At 38.2% G+C, this 16,770-nt stretch overlaps 1 protein-coding gene across 6 annotated transcripts in view; it reads left to right on the top strand.

Moving 5' to 3' along the window:
• Positions 1-16,770, top strand: part of SYNE2 (spectrin repeat containing nuclear envelope protein 2) — a 328,786-nt gene that overhangs the window by 75,774 nt on the left and 236,242 nt on the right. For all 6 annotated transcript variants that reach the window (XM_044924868.2, XM_044924865.2, XM_044924866.2 and 3 more), the window contains exons 3-8: positions 1,590-1,651; positions 2,846-2,941; positions 3,050-3,127; positions 3,216-3,308; positions 9,558-9,739; positions 11,996-12,192. In XM_044924868.2, coding sequence (XP_044780803.2) covers positions 1,590-1,651; positions 2,846-2,941; positions 3,050-3,127; positions 3,216-3,308; positions 9,558-9,739; positions 11,996-12,192 — 708 coding nt within the window. The remainder of the gene's footprint in view (positions 1-1,589; positions 1,652-2,845; positions 2,942-3,049; positions 3,128-3,215; positions 3,309-9,557; positions 9,740-11,995; positions 12,193-16,770) is intronic.

Below are 16,770 nucleotides of genomic sequence, written 5' to 3'. Positions count from 1 at the left end.
CACCTGATACGAAGAGCCGACTCATTGGAAAAGACCTTGATGCTGGGAAAGATTAAGGGCAGGAGGAGAAGGGGGTGACAGAGGATGAGATGGATAAATGGTGTCATCGATTCAATAGCCATGAGTTTGAGCAAACTCCAAGAGATGGTGAAGGACAGGGAAGCCTGGCATGCTGCAGTCCATGGGTTCACAAAGAGTGGGTCACAACTGAGCGACTGAACAACAATACTACATATGTAGCTTACATAGGATGTTAAAGGTGGTAAGTACTGCAGGAAAAAAAAAAAAAAATCAAGCAGGACCACAGGCAGAAGAAGAAGGGTTGTTACAGTTTAAACTAGGATGGTCAGAATAGACCTTTACAGATGAGTGCCACTTAAACCAGGATTTGAAGGAGATGAGGGAGTTAGCTTGTGGGGATAGCTGTAGTATGAGTATTCCTGGAAGAAGAGAGAGCAGTGCAAAAGCCCTCAGGTGGGAATGTGTCTGGAGAATTTGAAAAAACAAACAAACAAACAAAAAACCAGATAGGCCAGAGTGGCTGGAGTGGAATGAGCATAAGGAAGATGGTGGGGTGAGGGCAGGGGGCAGGTGGTGTGGGGCTTGTAGTCATTTTAAGGAGTGAGTGAGGAGCCCTTGCACAGTTTGGAGCAGAGCGGTTTCCTGATCTGAGTTAACATGGAGCAGGATTGTTATAGTGAAGGTGGGGAGAAGTGGTCGTATTCTGGATGTATTTTGAAGGTGGACCTACGAGGATTTCCTGAGGCTTTGGATATGAAGTGTGAGAGAAAGAGCAATGGCAGCGTGTGATGTAGGGGGAAGTCAGAGTGTAGGGGAAGCATGGTGTTGGTGTGGGGCTCTGTCTTGCCCCAGGAAGGAAAATAAGACCCACCTTGAGTGTTCAGATCTTGCCTGGGACCCTCTGCCTGGTTAGTCGGAAGGAGAGCTGGCACCTGCTCTGTGTTTCCTCGTTGTCAAGGTCTCTTCACTTCGAGTGACTCACTCACAGTCTCTGGCGTGTGTGCGTCCCACAAGGAACCTGCTCCATGTCCCACAGCTACTCAGTAACAGAGGCAGGATTTGAACTCAGGTCTCTGACTAATTGCAGCTCATTTACGGTGAATTCAGTGGCAATATATTCTTCATGATAAATGTCAAAACTAAACTGCCACGACTTTATGAGCCTTTAGGATGTTTTCAGGTTTTCTGGGTTTATCTGATGTTCCGAGTGTTGTTGGCTTAGACTGTAAGTCCTTTTGGATTATCAACCTTTTTTTTTTTCTTCTTTACAGGTCTTCGTACAGCCTGTCAAGGTTATGTAGGGGCTTAATTCTTTTGTCAGTAAAAAGTATTAAAAAACCATTGTCTCTTGCAGTTAATCTGTGGGTTTGAAAAAAATCTCATATCAACATGTTATTTCCAAAACATTTCTTGGACAAACATCTGAAATTTAGACTAAATTCCAAGAAAGTTTGTAAGATTGTGAGACACACGCACATTCCCAGAGTGACAGACCTTTAATGCTCTGATTTGTTCAAATGGCTTCTGAGGCTTCTCATTTTCTAACTGCCGGTGTCCTTTTTAAACAGCAGAACAGGAAGACACTCAGAAGAAAACCTTCACCTGCTGGATAAACTCACAGTTGGCAAAGGTGAGGAAAAACAGAGCAAATCAAGCTAAAAATATATTTAAGTGATTCCTCCTGTTCTCTCCTGTTTTTGGTCTCCAAAATGGCAATGGTGACAGATTGAAAATGTGTGTTGAATGTCACCTTGATCTTTGGTATTCTGTTTTGATATATTTGTTATTCTTTCCCAACACTAAAAGGGGGCACTTGGGCATTTCTGTTAAGGATGTGGGAGACAGTGCTATAAAATATTTAAAGCAGCAACATCTGTTTTATCAAATGCAATTATAATGGAAGTCCTATATATTGAGTGTTATGTTAGACACTGTTAAGTTCTTTAAATGTACTGACTACTCATTACATTTCATTGAATTTGCAACATCCCATGATATAGATAGTATTGTTTCTATTTAAAAAAACAAGGAATGTAGGGCACAGAGAAGTTGTGTGACTTCTCGAAGGTCCCACAGCTTACAAGTGATAGTATAGTACAAGTGTTAGCTACTCATGCAACCCCATGCATGGGCTCATGAAGCCCACCAGGCTCCTCTGTCCATGGAATTCTCCAGGCAAGCCTACCGGAGTGGGTTGCCATTTCTTACTCCAGGGTATCTTCCTGACCCAGGGATCGAATCTGGGTTTCTCGCATTGCAGGCAGATTCTTTACCGTCTGAGCCACCAGGGAAGCCATGAGTGATCGCACTGGGATGCAAACCCAGGCAGTCTGGACCCGAGACCTTGATCTTAATCTCTGTGCCACCCTGGCTCTCAGTGATGCCAAGTGCCTGGAGTAACCTAGATACAAAAATGAATGAGCCTCTCTCACAGGCCACCCATCCTAGCCCAATGCTTGTAGTTCTAAAAAGAATCAATTCATAAACAGGTTATTTCAGAAATGTAATCTCCTCTCCAAATGGGTCACTATTGGCTGATTCTGACTATCTTGAATGCCACTTCTCTGCGCAGGTTTTAAGCTCTCAGTGAAAGCTGAAAGGGTGTTGTGTTATTGGAAATCTACTGTGAGTTAAGTTCACTTCTTTCCTTAACATGTTTGGATTTGGAACTTTGTGTGTTTTCTATCATCCTGTTAATTAAGAAGAAAATTGCTACCGAATCTTAGCTTTTGCAGAGATCCTAAAGCACATTTATGAGATTCTTAATGTTGCCATGTTTTTGTTCCAAACTGTTAACGATTACTTTTCTTGTGACCTTTGGTAGCACACCCCTCCCTCAGTTGTAACAGACCTGTTCACAGACATTAAAAAGGGGCATGTCCTCCTGGACCTGCTGGAAGTACTCTCAGGACAGCAATTGGTAAGTTTTTAAAATTAAGTCGGTAAGCTTTTAAAACGACATTAAGAAATTTTGTGGATTAAAAACAAATCACATTTCTGAGTAATATATTTTGCTTGAATCTCATAGCCTCGAGATAAAGGATCTAATACATTCCAGTGTAGAATCAATATAGAAAATGCTCTGACATTCCTAAAAAACCAATCAGTGAGTATGAAATTCACATGAAAATTAGTTGGGGAGATTAATGCTGTGAAATATTTTCTCTATTCTAACCTGCATTTTTCTTTTCCAGATCAAGCTAATAAATATTCATGTTACTGATATCATAGATGGAAACCCATCCATTATTCTTGGCCTCATTTGGACAATTATACTGCACTTTCATGTGAGTAGTTTGATATGAAAAGTGTTCCTCTTCTAATTACCACAGTATAAAATAAGTGTAGCGCAAAAGTGTGACGACGCTAGAGCTTCTTTAGAAATGGGACCCTTTGGAAGTCTTTTCAGGTGAAAACTATATAGCTGACCTTTTGTCACTTATGTTACTCTTCAATTGAAAATTGAATGCTAAATTATCATGATATACTGAAATAGCATATATGTATCAGCCCCAGCCTGAATAGGACTTGCCATGGTAAATTTTTGTTTACTCTGGCAGAAGACAGAATAGTAAGCTTTTGGAGTAAATTCTGGAAAACTAACCCACTAAACTTGGTAAAAATCTCCCCATTTTTGAGGTCCCTTGTCTGTTCTAATAGTCCTGCAATGTCTAGTTCTGTCCCAAGACTGACTCATAACTTTTGTTTCATTCCATGAGTATTTTTGAGCACCTACTATGTGCTTGCTTTTGTGCTAGGACACAAAGAAAATAATAGCAAATAAGATGATTAGAGTCCTGACTTTATGACACTTATGATTTGATAAATACATACTTTCAGGCCTGGAATTTTGAATTAGTGCATGTTTTCTGGAGCTACTTAAAAAGTTTACATGTAGGTTATCTCCATAATTACTTTAAAAATAACTTTAAAAATTATATGGGGAATTTATATCCATACACCCGTGGCGGATGCATGTTGATGTATGGCAAAACCAATACAATATTGTAAAGTAAAAAATAATAATAATAAAAAATTTTAAAAAAATTATATGGAAAGCAAGTGCTTATTTTAGGAAAAATAGAAAGTAACATAACTAATTTATATAAAATTTCAAGCAAAATGAGACTTTGTATCATTTCTGTATACCTATAAGAGAAGGCAATGGCACCCCACTCCAATACTCTTGCCTGGAAAATCCCATGGATGAAGGAGCCTAGTAAGCTGCAGTCCATGGGGTCACTAAGAGTCAGACACGACTGAGCGACTTCACTTTCACTTTTCACTTTCATGCATTGGAGAAGGAAATGGCAACCCACTCCAGTGTTCTTGCCTGGAGAATCCCAGGGACGGGGGAGCCTGGTGGGCTGCCGTCTATGGGGTTGCACAGAGTCGGACACGACTGAAGTGACTTAGCAGCAGTATACCTATAGTTGGTACAAAATAGACTTTGTATCATTTGCAAAGGGAGACTTTGTATCATTTCTGATTACCTATATTTATAGTTATAGTAGAATAATATGCATGAGGATGATGAAAACTAAATTTAGGATTTGGAGTTTTTTCCTCTGGGAAGGGAAGGAAATGGAATTGAATGCACAAAGACAGAGGCTCAAACTGTGTTTTGTTTCTTTAAAAATTATGAACTAAATGTGGTAAAATGTTAAAATTTAATAATTCATAGGCATGTTAAATATTTTCCCATACTTTTTAGGGTATTTGAAATATAAATTAAAATTTCAACATAGATAATAAAAAGAAAGTCATCTAGAATTTCACCACTCACAGATAACCACTTCAATTAATTCGATGTACAGTCCTCATGACATAATATAGCAGGAATTAATATATATATTCGTGCATGTCTGTCTTAAACAAAATAGGATTGTGCTCTCCATATTGTTTTCAAGTTATCCTAATTATCATCTTTCTGGGTTTTATATATATTATATTGGAAGCATGGTGTTCTATAGTAAAGCATATATTTCATTAATGGACTCTCAAAATGCTCACAGTTTTTTGTGACTAAGCAACTCCAAAAAATTTATCCTTAAGATAAAACTTTTGCATATAATCTTAATCATTCCTATGGGCCAAATTCCTCGAAACAGCATTCTTGGTCCATAAAGTTTGCAATAAAAGCTTTTTAAAATTTTGTTTTAATATTGTAAATGAAATTTTGGTAAGAGTATAACACACACAGAGAAAAAGGCACAAATCTTAAGTGTAGAGCTTGATGAATTTTCATAAATTAAACACATCCATGTAACCACCATGTAACTGAAGATAGAAAGATAGAACATGGCCAGCATGTCAGAGCCCCAGGTCCTTCTCCCAGTCTCTGCTCTCCTTCCCTTTAGATAACCACTACTTTGATCTTTATCATTGGTTAGTTTACCATTTTAAACACAATATAAAGGGAATTATAACTGAATTCTTTTGCATACACTATATAATACTCTTCTGTATCTGATTCATTTTCTTTAACATCATGTCTGTGAGATTCATCCTCTTAGTGTCTTTCCTTTTCATTGCTGTGTATGAATATACCAGTGCGTGAATATACTAGAACCTATTTACCATTCTGCTGTTGACGCACATTTCTTTTGTTGCTAGTTTTAAGCTGTTACAAATAAAGCTGCTAAGAATGTTCTTGTATATGCCATTTGGTGCCTTTGGTGGCCTCATTTCTGTTGTATATTTATCTAGGACTGTTACTGCTAAGCTGTAGGGCATATGATCTCTAGCTTCAGTAGATCACTGCCCAACAGTTTTTTGAACTTTTTCTGATTTGCACTATTATCATAGTTTGAGAATTCTTTGCGCCAGTTCTCACTAGTCAGTTTAGTTCAGTCTCTCAGTCATGTCCAGCTCTTTGCAACCCCACGAATCGCAGCATGCCAGGCCTCCATGTCCATCATCAACTCCCAGAGTTCACCTAAACTCATGTCCATTGAGTCGGTGGTGCCATCCAGCTACTCATCCTCTGTCGTCCCCTTCTCCTTCTGCTCCCAATCCCTCCCAGCATCAGAGTCTTTTCCAATGAGTCAACTCTTCGCATGAGATGGCCAAAGTACTGGAGTTTCAGCTTCAGCATCAGTTCTTCCAATGAACACCCAGGACTGATCTCCTTTAGGATGGACTGGTTGGATCTCCTTGCAGTCCAAGGGACTCACAAGAGTCTTCTCCAACACCACAGTTCAAAAGCATCAATTCTTTGGTGCTCAGCCTTCTTCACAGTCCAACTCTCACATCCATACATGACCACTGGAAAAACCATAGCCTTGACTAGATGGACTTTTGTTGGCAAAGTAATGCCTCTGCTTTTCAATATGCTGTCTAGGTTGGTCATAACTTTCCTTCCAAGGAGTAAGCGTCTTTTAATTTCATGGCTGCAGTTACCATCTGCAGTGATTTTGGAGCCCCCAAAAATAAAGTCTGACACTGTTTCCACTGTTTCCCCATCTATTTCCCATGAAGTGATGGGACCAGATGCCATGATCTTAGTTTTCTGAATGTTGAGCTTTAAGCAAACTTTTTTACTCTCTCACTTTCATCAAGAGGCTTTTTAGTTCCTCTTCACTTTCTGCCATAAGGGTGGTGTCATCTGCATATCTGAGGTTATTGATATTTCTCCCGGCAATCTTGATTCCAGCTTGTGTTTCTTCCAGCCCAGCGTTTCTCATGATGTACTCTGCATATAAGTTAAATAAGCAGGGTGACAATATACAGCCTTGACATACTCCTTTCCTATTTGGAACCATTCTCACTAATACTTGACATTTAAAAAAACATTTATTTTAAGTATTCTGCTATGTGTAATGATTTATAGAAGTTTTAAAATATATTCTGGATCTAAGTCCTTTGTTGGGTATATATATAAATTGCAAATATCTTCTCTGACTCTGTGAATTGCCTTTTCAATCCTTTAATTAACAGACATTCATAATTTTAATGTAGTTCAAATTTATCAGCTTCTTTTTTTTTCTGGTGGCTAGTACTTTTTATGTCTTTTAAAGAATTCTTTCCCATTGCCAATATCATGGAGATATTCTCTTACTTTCTAGAATAGTTCTTTCCAGTAGAACTTTCTGCAATAATGGGAATGTTCTATACTTGTACTGTACAGAATAATAGATACTATCAACCTATGGCTATTGAACTCTTAAAGTGTTGCTAATATGTCTGAGAAATTAAATTTAAAAATTAAATAGTCACATGTGGCTAGTGGCTATCATATTGGAGCACATCTCTAAAAGCTTAATTATTTCACATGTTACGTTTAGATCTGCAGTCTTTCAGGAATGAATTGGTTTGTCTGTACACCTGAAACTAATACAACATTGTAAATCAAATATACTTCAATACAGAGTTAAAAAGGAGAATAAATTGATTTGTGTGAATATGTTATGTTAAAGCAATCAAGATTTACTTTTTCCATATGGCTATCCAGTTGACCCAACACTAATTTTTTTTTTCCCCTTGCTTTACTGAGAACTTGACTTGAGTTAGAGATTACCAAGGACATTGATAAGCATTAAAAATCTTAACTTACAGAAACTGATACTTTTTGCAGGGGAATGAGCAAATATCACATTTTCCCAATAATTAGGATATATAAGGAAGAAAAAAATGTCCCTTTACATAGGGTCTTGAAAGATACTAAACACATCTAGTATAATTACTAGGCAACTTTAAAGCAATTGTGTGCAGAATAACTTTCTCATTTCCAGAACACTTTTTGTCTTCTGTTTGCTGTGATAGCAAGTGTCTGCACTTCCTGTGCTTTTCTCTTTTTTTTCAATTGGAGGAAAATTGCTTTACATGTGTTGGTTTCTGCTGTACAATATCATGAATCAGTCATAAGTATACATATACCCCTCCTTCTTGAGCCTCCCTCCCTCCCAGCCCTCTAGGTCATCACATAGCACCGAGCTGAGCTCCCTGTGCTATACAGCAGCTTTCTGCAGCTATCTGTTTACACGTGGTGATGTATATATTGTCAGTGCTACTCTCCCAGTTCATCCAACCCTCCCCTTTCTCCCACTTCACATGTCCACGTGTCCAACATGAATTGAAGAGACCTTCATTTTCTTACTACGCTATAGTATCACCTTCATAAATCAAGTAGTCATGTAGGTATGGCTCCATTTTCAGATTGTTCTGTCCCATTATTTATCCTTGTACCAAGTCTATACTAGATGAATTTCTTTAGCTGTACAGTCAGTCTTGATATATGATAGTGTGCTGTCCTACTTGTTTATCAAGATTACCTTGGCTTCTCTGCTCTTTGTATCTCCATATAATATTTTTTTATTGAGATGTAATTGAGATATACCATTGGGTAAGCTTATTGTTAATTTACACACACAACCTACTGGAATTCTAATGAGGATTGATTAAAGTATAAAATCATTTGGAAAAAGTTGACATCTCTTAAATAATGCATCTTTTAATCCAAGAATATAATATTTTCATTTTTGTTCTGTTCAAAAGATTTAAAATTTTTCATTATGATTTCTCATTTGACTGATTGGTTCTATAACAATCTATGACTTAATTTCTAAATATTTGAAGTTTATTTTTTATATCTTCATTAAGTTCTAGTTTAATTTCAGTATGGTCAGAAAATATAATCTGAATTATTTCAGTCCTTCAAAATTTCTGTGGCTTGCTTTATGGCTCAGCATGTCAATTTTGGTAAATAGTCTATATTTACATAAATATATTTATATAAATACACATGCACTGGGTCCCATTTTAGGTGCAAGGCGGTTTGCAAACCAGATCAGGTTTGTTCATTGTGTTGGTCACACCTACTATTAATGGTTATTTGGGAAATCTGAAATTATTGGAAAAAAGTGTACATCTTTCAATAACACAGCTGTTTCTAGATTTGTCTTTTAACATTTTCTGTAGGTATTATCATATTGCCATCCAAGAAATCCGAATCAATTTATGTGTTTCCAGCAATATATGACTATTCATCACTGTTATCTTTTAAAAACTTTTGCCTGCATTATGAGTGGAAACACTGTTTTCTTGCTGTATACAATTAGATTTCTGAAATGATCAATGAGGTTATTTTTAATATATGTAAGAGGGATTTTTTTCTCTCTTGAAACTTAACATCTCCATGTGTTTGATTATTTTTTCCTGTATGTATATTTGTTTTTTAATGGTTTATAATCAAGGGTGCATTTTAATTGAACCAATCTCTCCAGAAATTTTCTTGACTAGCTCAATTAAGCTCAGTTGAGTTTTGATTGACATATGTTGAGCCCCAGTGAAGTGCTCTGTAAGCATGGTGGGGGTGTGAATAGATGCCTGCCTTCAGTAGTCCACTGAAAGAAAACCAAAGTGTAGCCCCGGATGCCAAATGGCATTGTTCAGGGACTTGTGCAGTGCTCATTTTACCACAAGTAAACTGTTACCATTAAATGATACTTTTTAGATCTTGTTTTGGCTGAAGGTTTTGTCTCAATGCTACTAACATATGATTCTGTACACATTAACAATGATTATGTCTTCCTTAGATTGAGGAGCTTGCCCGGACTCTTCCTGGCAATTACATTCAGCCTTCCCTGGACAGTGTGAGTGCAGTTGACTCTTCTCCTACCTCAAGTCCTCCAGCCAAGAAATGCTCCAAAGTCCAAGAAAGATGGCAGATGTCTGCAAAGAAGGCTCTTCTCCAGTGGGCTCAGGAGCAGTGTGCCTCGTAAGTAGCTTGCTGTGACCAGGAGAGACACACAGGGCAGCTGTACTCACCAACATAACCTTACTGACCTCCAGGTCTGAAAATCTGGCCAAATAGGTGTGACAGCTACCTGAAAACTTCCCTGTCAGAAGAAGAAAATGCTCACTCTCTCCTTCTCGCATTGAATTTTTCACATGTAGATGTCTGCGAGCTCAGCCACTCTTGGTTTTAAAGACCAGAAGGTGGTATCACCTGAGTAACTTACCTCACTCCCATGCCCAGGTATAGGTGGCCCATTATGGTATACAAATAAAGTAGTCTTCAAATATCCTTTTCGTTAGGCACAATTCCCTTATGCATCTGGAAGGTGGATTTAGATTTTAAAAAGTTTCACCATGCTAGGAGATCTTTAAAAGTCAAGACTGTTTTAGTTGACTGTGTATTCTCTTAATTTTAGCCTTATATGTGTTCACGGTATAGTTGGCAATAAAGTTAGGAAGGACTTACGGTTGAAAATGTCAGGGGTAGGAAGAGGATTTCCTTTATCTGAGGTGATTATGGAGTGCCTTTCTGAGGAGACCTTTGAGCTGAGACCTGAAGAGATGGCTTTAAGTATATGAAGATTGGGGAGAGTGTCCAGGCAGAAGGATTAAAAGGGCTATTGAGAAACAGGAATGAGGCTGGTGTTGCTATGTGTTGGAAGGTGGAGATACTGAAAAATATCCTCTGAACTGAAAAGGAACTTTTAAGACTGAAGAACAAAGTGGGCAACTCCATAAAGTGCAATTATGAAGTTTATTGTGGGTCACTTACAGGCAGGATCAGGCAGACAGGGATCCAGAGGTACTCCGTGCCCCCAAAAGGGGTACAGGGGGATTTAAAGGGGCCAAAGCTAAAAAACAGAATCAATTACGAAGAGAGAGGTATGTCTGCACCAACAGGAACCAGGGGTTTTTTGCTCTCCCTGGGGGTCTTGACCATTAACCATCTGTGTCAGCAAAAGGCATTCTTCCAGTTTTCATATCAGATGAAGGCAAGAGAAAAAGTTGATGGGGAACTTACCTGGTTTGGGCACATTCCTCGTGAGCAGGCCAAGCCCAGTCATGCAGAGAGAAGAGGGGATGGGACTAGCAGGCCTAAGCTGGAGCTGACAAAATGGAGTCAGTGTGGTCCAGCCACACTGCAGCATTGTAAGAAAGGAGAGATAGAAAGGTGGGAGAGGTCAGGAGGAGCCAAAGCTTGTAAGGCCTTGTGGGCCAGAGTGAGCAATGTTATTCTAAATATAATACAAACTATGATGTTTTTTTCAAATAGTTTTTTATTATGATAAAATATACATAGCAAAATTTACCACTTTACAATTTTTAAGGGTACAGCTCAGTGACATTAAGTACATTCACAGTTGTGTAACCATCACTGCTAAATGTCTGCAGAACTTTTTTCATCTTGTGAAACTAAAGCTCTGTAACTGTTTAACACCTCCCAACCCCACCTTCCCTTCAGCCTCTGGCCACCAGAGGTCTACTTTCTTTATCAATGAATTTCATTCTGCAAGTTTCCTTATATGAGTGGAATCATGTAGCAGTTTTCCTTCTGTGACTGGCTTATTTCATTCAGCATCATATCCCTAAGTTTCATCCATGTTATAGCATGTGTCAGAATTTTGTTACTTTTTGGACTAAATATTTCATTGTATGAACATGCTAACATTTTGTTTATTCATTCATTCATAATCCATTCTAAGCAGAGGAGTGACAAAGGCAGTCGTCTATCCAGTGAACTATTGACCATTGACTTGGCACAAAATATTGTTTAATTTTTTCCAGTGAGAAATAAAATTATTTCTTCCAGTGAAAAGAACTTAATGGTTCATAGAGATCCAAACTTAATCAAGCCAACAGATTGTTGAATGAAGATCATTAAATTTGAGTATCACTGTCATGTGAAGGACTTTTAAAGACAGATTTCAGGCCGACTTCCAGAGTATGATTCAGGTAGACCTGGGGTTGGGCCTGAGAATTTCTACGTGCAGTCCCAAGTGAAGCTATTACTGCTGGGCCAGGGGCCACACTTTGAGAACCAATATTTTGTAGTGTCATGAGCCTCATTGAAGTTGACATTTTACTTTAATTTGATCTTATGATTAAAATAAAATACTTTTCTAGGTTGACTGACATAATTTGATTTGCTGAAATTTAAGTCCTGATGAATAGAGTAGAGGTACTTTGGTATAGTCTTTTAAATAGTATTTTTAATGTTTTTATTCTTTTGTGATAGGTATGAATCTGTCAATGTGACAGATTTTAAGTCAAGCTGGAGAAATGGGATGGCTTTTCTGGCTGTCATTCATGCCTTGCGACCAGACCTGATTGACATGAACAGTGTGAAGCATAGATCCAACAGAGACAATCTGAAAGAGGCCTTCAGAATTGCAGAACGAGAATTAAAAATCCCCAAAATGCTGGAACCAGAAGGTAAAGAAGCTTCTTTCTTTTTGAAACAATGTCCAGTGTGAAGAGGATTTGAAAATAGTATCCACATATGAGCAAACATAACAGCGTGATATTTAAGTCCTGGAGGGTTTAACTTTAAACTGTTTTAAATTTCATGAAATTAAGAATTTCTACCAATTACTTAGACTTAGTACTTGCAGGGATGATGTCATAGCTGAAAGCAAATGATGCTGTTTTGTGGAATAATGTGAGTCTTTGTCTTAATTTTCTTTTATTGTGTTCTGTATTATGTCCTCCTTGATTTGATAATTCTTTTCTAAAATTTTTCAAGTAAGATATTACTTTGAGTTGTCTAGATGGCTCAAATGGTAAAGAGTCTGCCTGCAATGCGAGAAACCAGGGTTTAATCCCTGGGTCGGAAAGATCCCCTGGAGAAGGGCATGGCAACGCACTCCAGTACTCTTGCCTGGAGAATTCCATGGACAGTGGAGCCTGGTGGTCTACAGTCCATGGGATCACAAAGAGTTAGAGATGACTGAGCGACTGACACTTTTCACTTGAGTTGTCTATTGTCTATGTACCTCCCTTTTCCTATTCCCTCTCCCTAATTAAAGCTGGGCCTCTGTGAGGACAGAAGCTACTTTCTCTTTTTCTTCCTCTGTGGCTGGTACAGCTTTGCCATTGACTGTGCTCAGTTTTGTTGGATTGTTAACAACAGTAGCAAAATCCTAAATACTGGCTATACTCAAAGAGATAAGTATCAGGTTATATTTAACTTCATGAAATTAAGATTTAAAAAATTCAGTTCTGGAAAAGCACTGTACTTTGGATTGCATGGTTTCCTAATGTGCATGCTAAGTTGCTTCAGTTGTGTCTGACTGTTTGTGGCCCTATGGACGTAGCCCACCAGGCTCCTCTGTCCATGGGATTCTTCAGGCAAGAATATTGGACTGGATTGCCATGCCCTCCTCCAGGGGATCTTCTTGACCTAGGGATCAAACCTTATGTCTCCTGCATTGGCAGGAAGGTTCTTTCCCACGAGCTCCACCTGGGAAGCCCCTTCATAATGTATCCAAAGCTTATTTATTTATTTATTAGAACAAACAAACAAAGTACCAGTAAGGTCATAAAAACGGCATGTGGTGAAAGTTACAATGAACTAACAGGTCAAGAGGTACAAATTCTAGTCTTGGCTCAACAACAGGGGTGTGGTAGGTCGGTGTTTAATATTAGGCTCTCTGAAACAGGTGTGTACGTGTGTGTGTGTGTGTGTGTGTGTATATACACACACACGTTTAAAGGACACGACTGAGCGACTTCACTTTCACTTTTCACTTTCATGCATTGGAGAAGGAAATGGCAACCCACTCCAGTGTTCTTGCTTGGAGAATCCCAGGGATGGGGAAGCCTGGTGGGCTGCCGTCTATGGGGTCGCACAGAATCGGACACAACTGAAGCGACTTAACAGCAGCAGCAGCACAGTTTACAAATAAAAATATATGATGCACTTTTTTAGAACTTCCGTATAGCCCCCAGATGCCTTTGTTGATTTTTGCCAAACTCTTATATCCATCTGTAGCCAACCTCTGGTTGCAGTTGCTGAACCGGTATAGTTCTGACATCATTGTGGGTGGATAACTTCCTTTGCATTAATGAGTAAGTGGAACAGCAAAGAGGCATGTCAGAACTTCACTTGTTCTTCAGTGATGTGAATGAATTTTTACTGGAAGAATTTGAGTTTTATTATAGTCACAGTTTGACAGCTATAGACAGGACATACTTTTAAGATTAACCTGCATTATTAACAATTTCTCCATCTCTTTCTTAGCACTCAGAAAGTGTTAGTCTCTCAGTCGTGTCTAACTGTGATCCTATGGACTGTAGCCTACCAGGTTCCACTGTCCATGGAGTTCTCCAGGCAAGAATATTGGAGTGGGTAGCCATTCCCTTTTCCAGGGGATCTTCCCAACCTAGGGACTGAACCTGAGTCTCTCTCATTGCAGGCAGGTTCTTTACCATCTGAGTCACCAGGACAGCGCTCTTAGCACTCAAGGAAACAGCAAATCAAGCCCTCATTTGCTGATTTTCTGTGGTATAAATCTTGCCACCAATGTGAAGTTGTTGAACACATTGGGAAAAGATGCACAGTTGCATATTATTTCTATCTTACAGATACTATGAGCATAGTCCCAGGCGTGTGGATAAGTAAACTGCAAAGAAATAGTTGAGTACTGATGAGTTTTGAGTATTTATTACCCTTGTTTTAATATGATTTATGTAATTGTACATTTATATAATTTAATTTTTAATGCTGTGTTTAACAACTGACTTACGGAACTGCTGAAAATTTAACGATCAGCTCTCTCAGGCTGGTATAAGCACATCACTGACTGAGTTGACTATGTCTTTGTCACTTAACCTTTCTGGTTTTAAATAGCCTTATTAGGATATATTCACATACCATATGGTGTACCCATTTGACTCTACAATTGAATGGTTTTTAGTATATTCACAAAATTTTGCAACCATCATTACAGTCAAATTTAGAGCATTTTCGGCACCCCCTAAATAAACCCAGGGAGCCCATTAGTAGTCCCTTGCCATTTCCCGCAACCTCCCAACCCTGTCAACCCTGCCTCCCCTCCACTCATAGCCCTAGGCAACCACTAATCTACTTTCTGTCCCTGTAGATTTGCCAATTCTGGAAATTTCACATGAATGGAATCATATAAATACCTGGCCGGCTTTCTATATTTTATTTTGCTCACAAAGCAAGAGAATTTTGGGGGAAAGGTTGCCTGGGTGGGGAGCAGCGGGGCAAGGAACCCAGGAGAACTGTTCCGTGACTGACTTCTTTTAATTAGCATAATGTTCAAAGTTCACCTGTAATATGTTGCAACATTTATTGATACTTCATTTATTTTTAATTTTTGATATACTTTACTTTTAGGAACAGTGTTAGATATACAGGAAAATTGGGAAGATAGTACAATAAGTTCCTGTATACGGACACCCTGTTTTCCCTGTTGTTAATATCTTAGTGCAGTACACTAGTTACAATTAATGAGTCAATATTGTTATGTGATAATAAAGGCAGAACTCTGTTCACCTTTTCTTAGTAGTCCCCCAATGCCCTGTTTCTCTTCAGGATCCTGTCAGAATACATTACATCTAGTCATCATATCTCCTTGAGCTCCTCTTGACTGTGATGATTTCTCAGACCTTTTTCTGTTTTGTTTTTGATAACTTGATGGCTTTGAGGATTACTGTTCAGGTATTTCGCTGGATGCCTCGCTACTGGAATTTGTGTTATGCTTCTTCTCACACTGTCAGCTCGACAGCACTGTTGTTGACCTTGATCTCCTGTCTGAGGTAGTAGTTGTGAGTTTTCTCCACTGTGAAGTTACTCTTTGTTTCTCCCATCCCATACTGTCCTCTCTGGAGGGAAATCACCAGGCACAGCCCTCACTCAGGAGAGCTATGCTCACTCTCCTTGAGGGCAGGTTGGCTACATAAATTATTTGGAATTCTGCACAGGAGATTTGCCTATTCTTCTCCATTTATTTACTTATCCAACTATTTATGTCACTGTAGACTCAGTACTACTTTATTTTATTGCTCTAATTAGAAAAAATTCCCTTCATGGGCAGTTCCTTACTCTGGCACTACGAGATGCTCCAGGCTCATCTTCTGTACTTCCTACTGTGGTCCTGGGATCAGTCATTCCTCCAAGGAGGCCTGGTTCCTTTTATTGGAGAATGGTATTGGAAACTAAGGTCTGGGTGTTGCGTATGCTCACTGCTACTGATTCTTACTTTTTTGAAACTTAGTTGTTTTCGTAGAAGTTGAATTAGGTGATATTCCTAAGTTAGGCTAATGGTTCTGTATTTCTATAATGTTAGTTTGTTATTAGTCTGATTTCTTGTTGCTTGTTAATAATCCTTCTTATTTGACCTTCACCCATTTTGTTTTTTCTACCCTCCTTTATTTTTCTTACTTCTTTTTGTTTTTTAATCTTCTGTCTTGCCTTATTGACTTTTCATTATCTTTTAAAAATTTCTTCATTTTCCCCCATGCGTTGCTCTATTTCCTATTTCTGATTTTTAACTGCTTCTCTCCTTGTGTTTGCTAAGTCTTTATTACTAGTGTTAGCTATTTTCTCTATTCTAGCATGTGAAAATAGCCATGCAACTAGAGGAATAAACAATTTAATCAAAACAAATTTCCACTGTATAAATGATTTCCTATAATTCATTTTATATAGTTTAAATAATAGGTCAAAAATGTGAAGTACATCATGATTATTTATGCAGACCAAATACCAAAGTCATATTTGAATAAGGGAATTATCTTTTAAAGCAATCTTGTTAATACTTTTATTCACTATGCATACCTTCTTATCCAATGAAAATATTTTAAAGTATCCAGTTAAGGTGATATAATTATTTTATGTATCTCTTGATATTTATATTTTTTCCAATAAAAGATAAAATAACTCTTAGGGATCCTTTCTTTATTGAAACCCCACTCCTACCTTTTTATTGATTCTTTTTGTGTGCTTACTGTCTTTACGTTTATTATTTGGATATAGATTAGTTT

Source organism: Bubalus bubalis, chromosome 11 (genome assembly GCF_019923935.1).
Source record: "Bubalus bubalis isolate 160015118507 breed Murrah chromosome 11, NDDB_SH_1, whole genome shotgun sequence".
NCBI lineage: Eukaryota > Metazoa > Chordata > Mammalia > Artiodactyla > Bovidae > Bubalus > Bubalus bubalis.
Note: the sequence above shows the minus strand (reverse complement) of the source record. Positions and strands in the feature narration are given on the sequence as shown.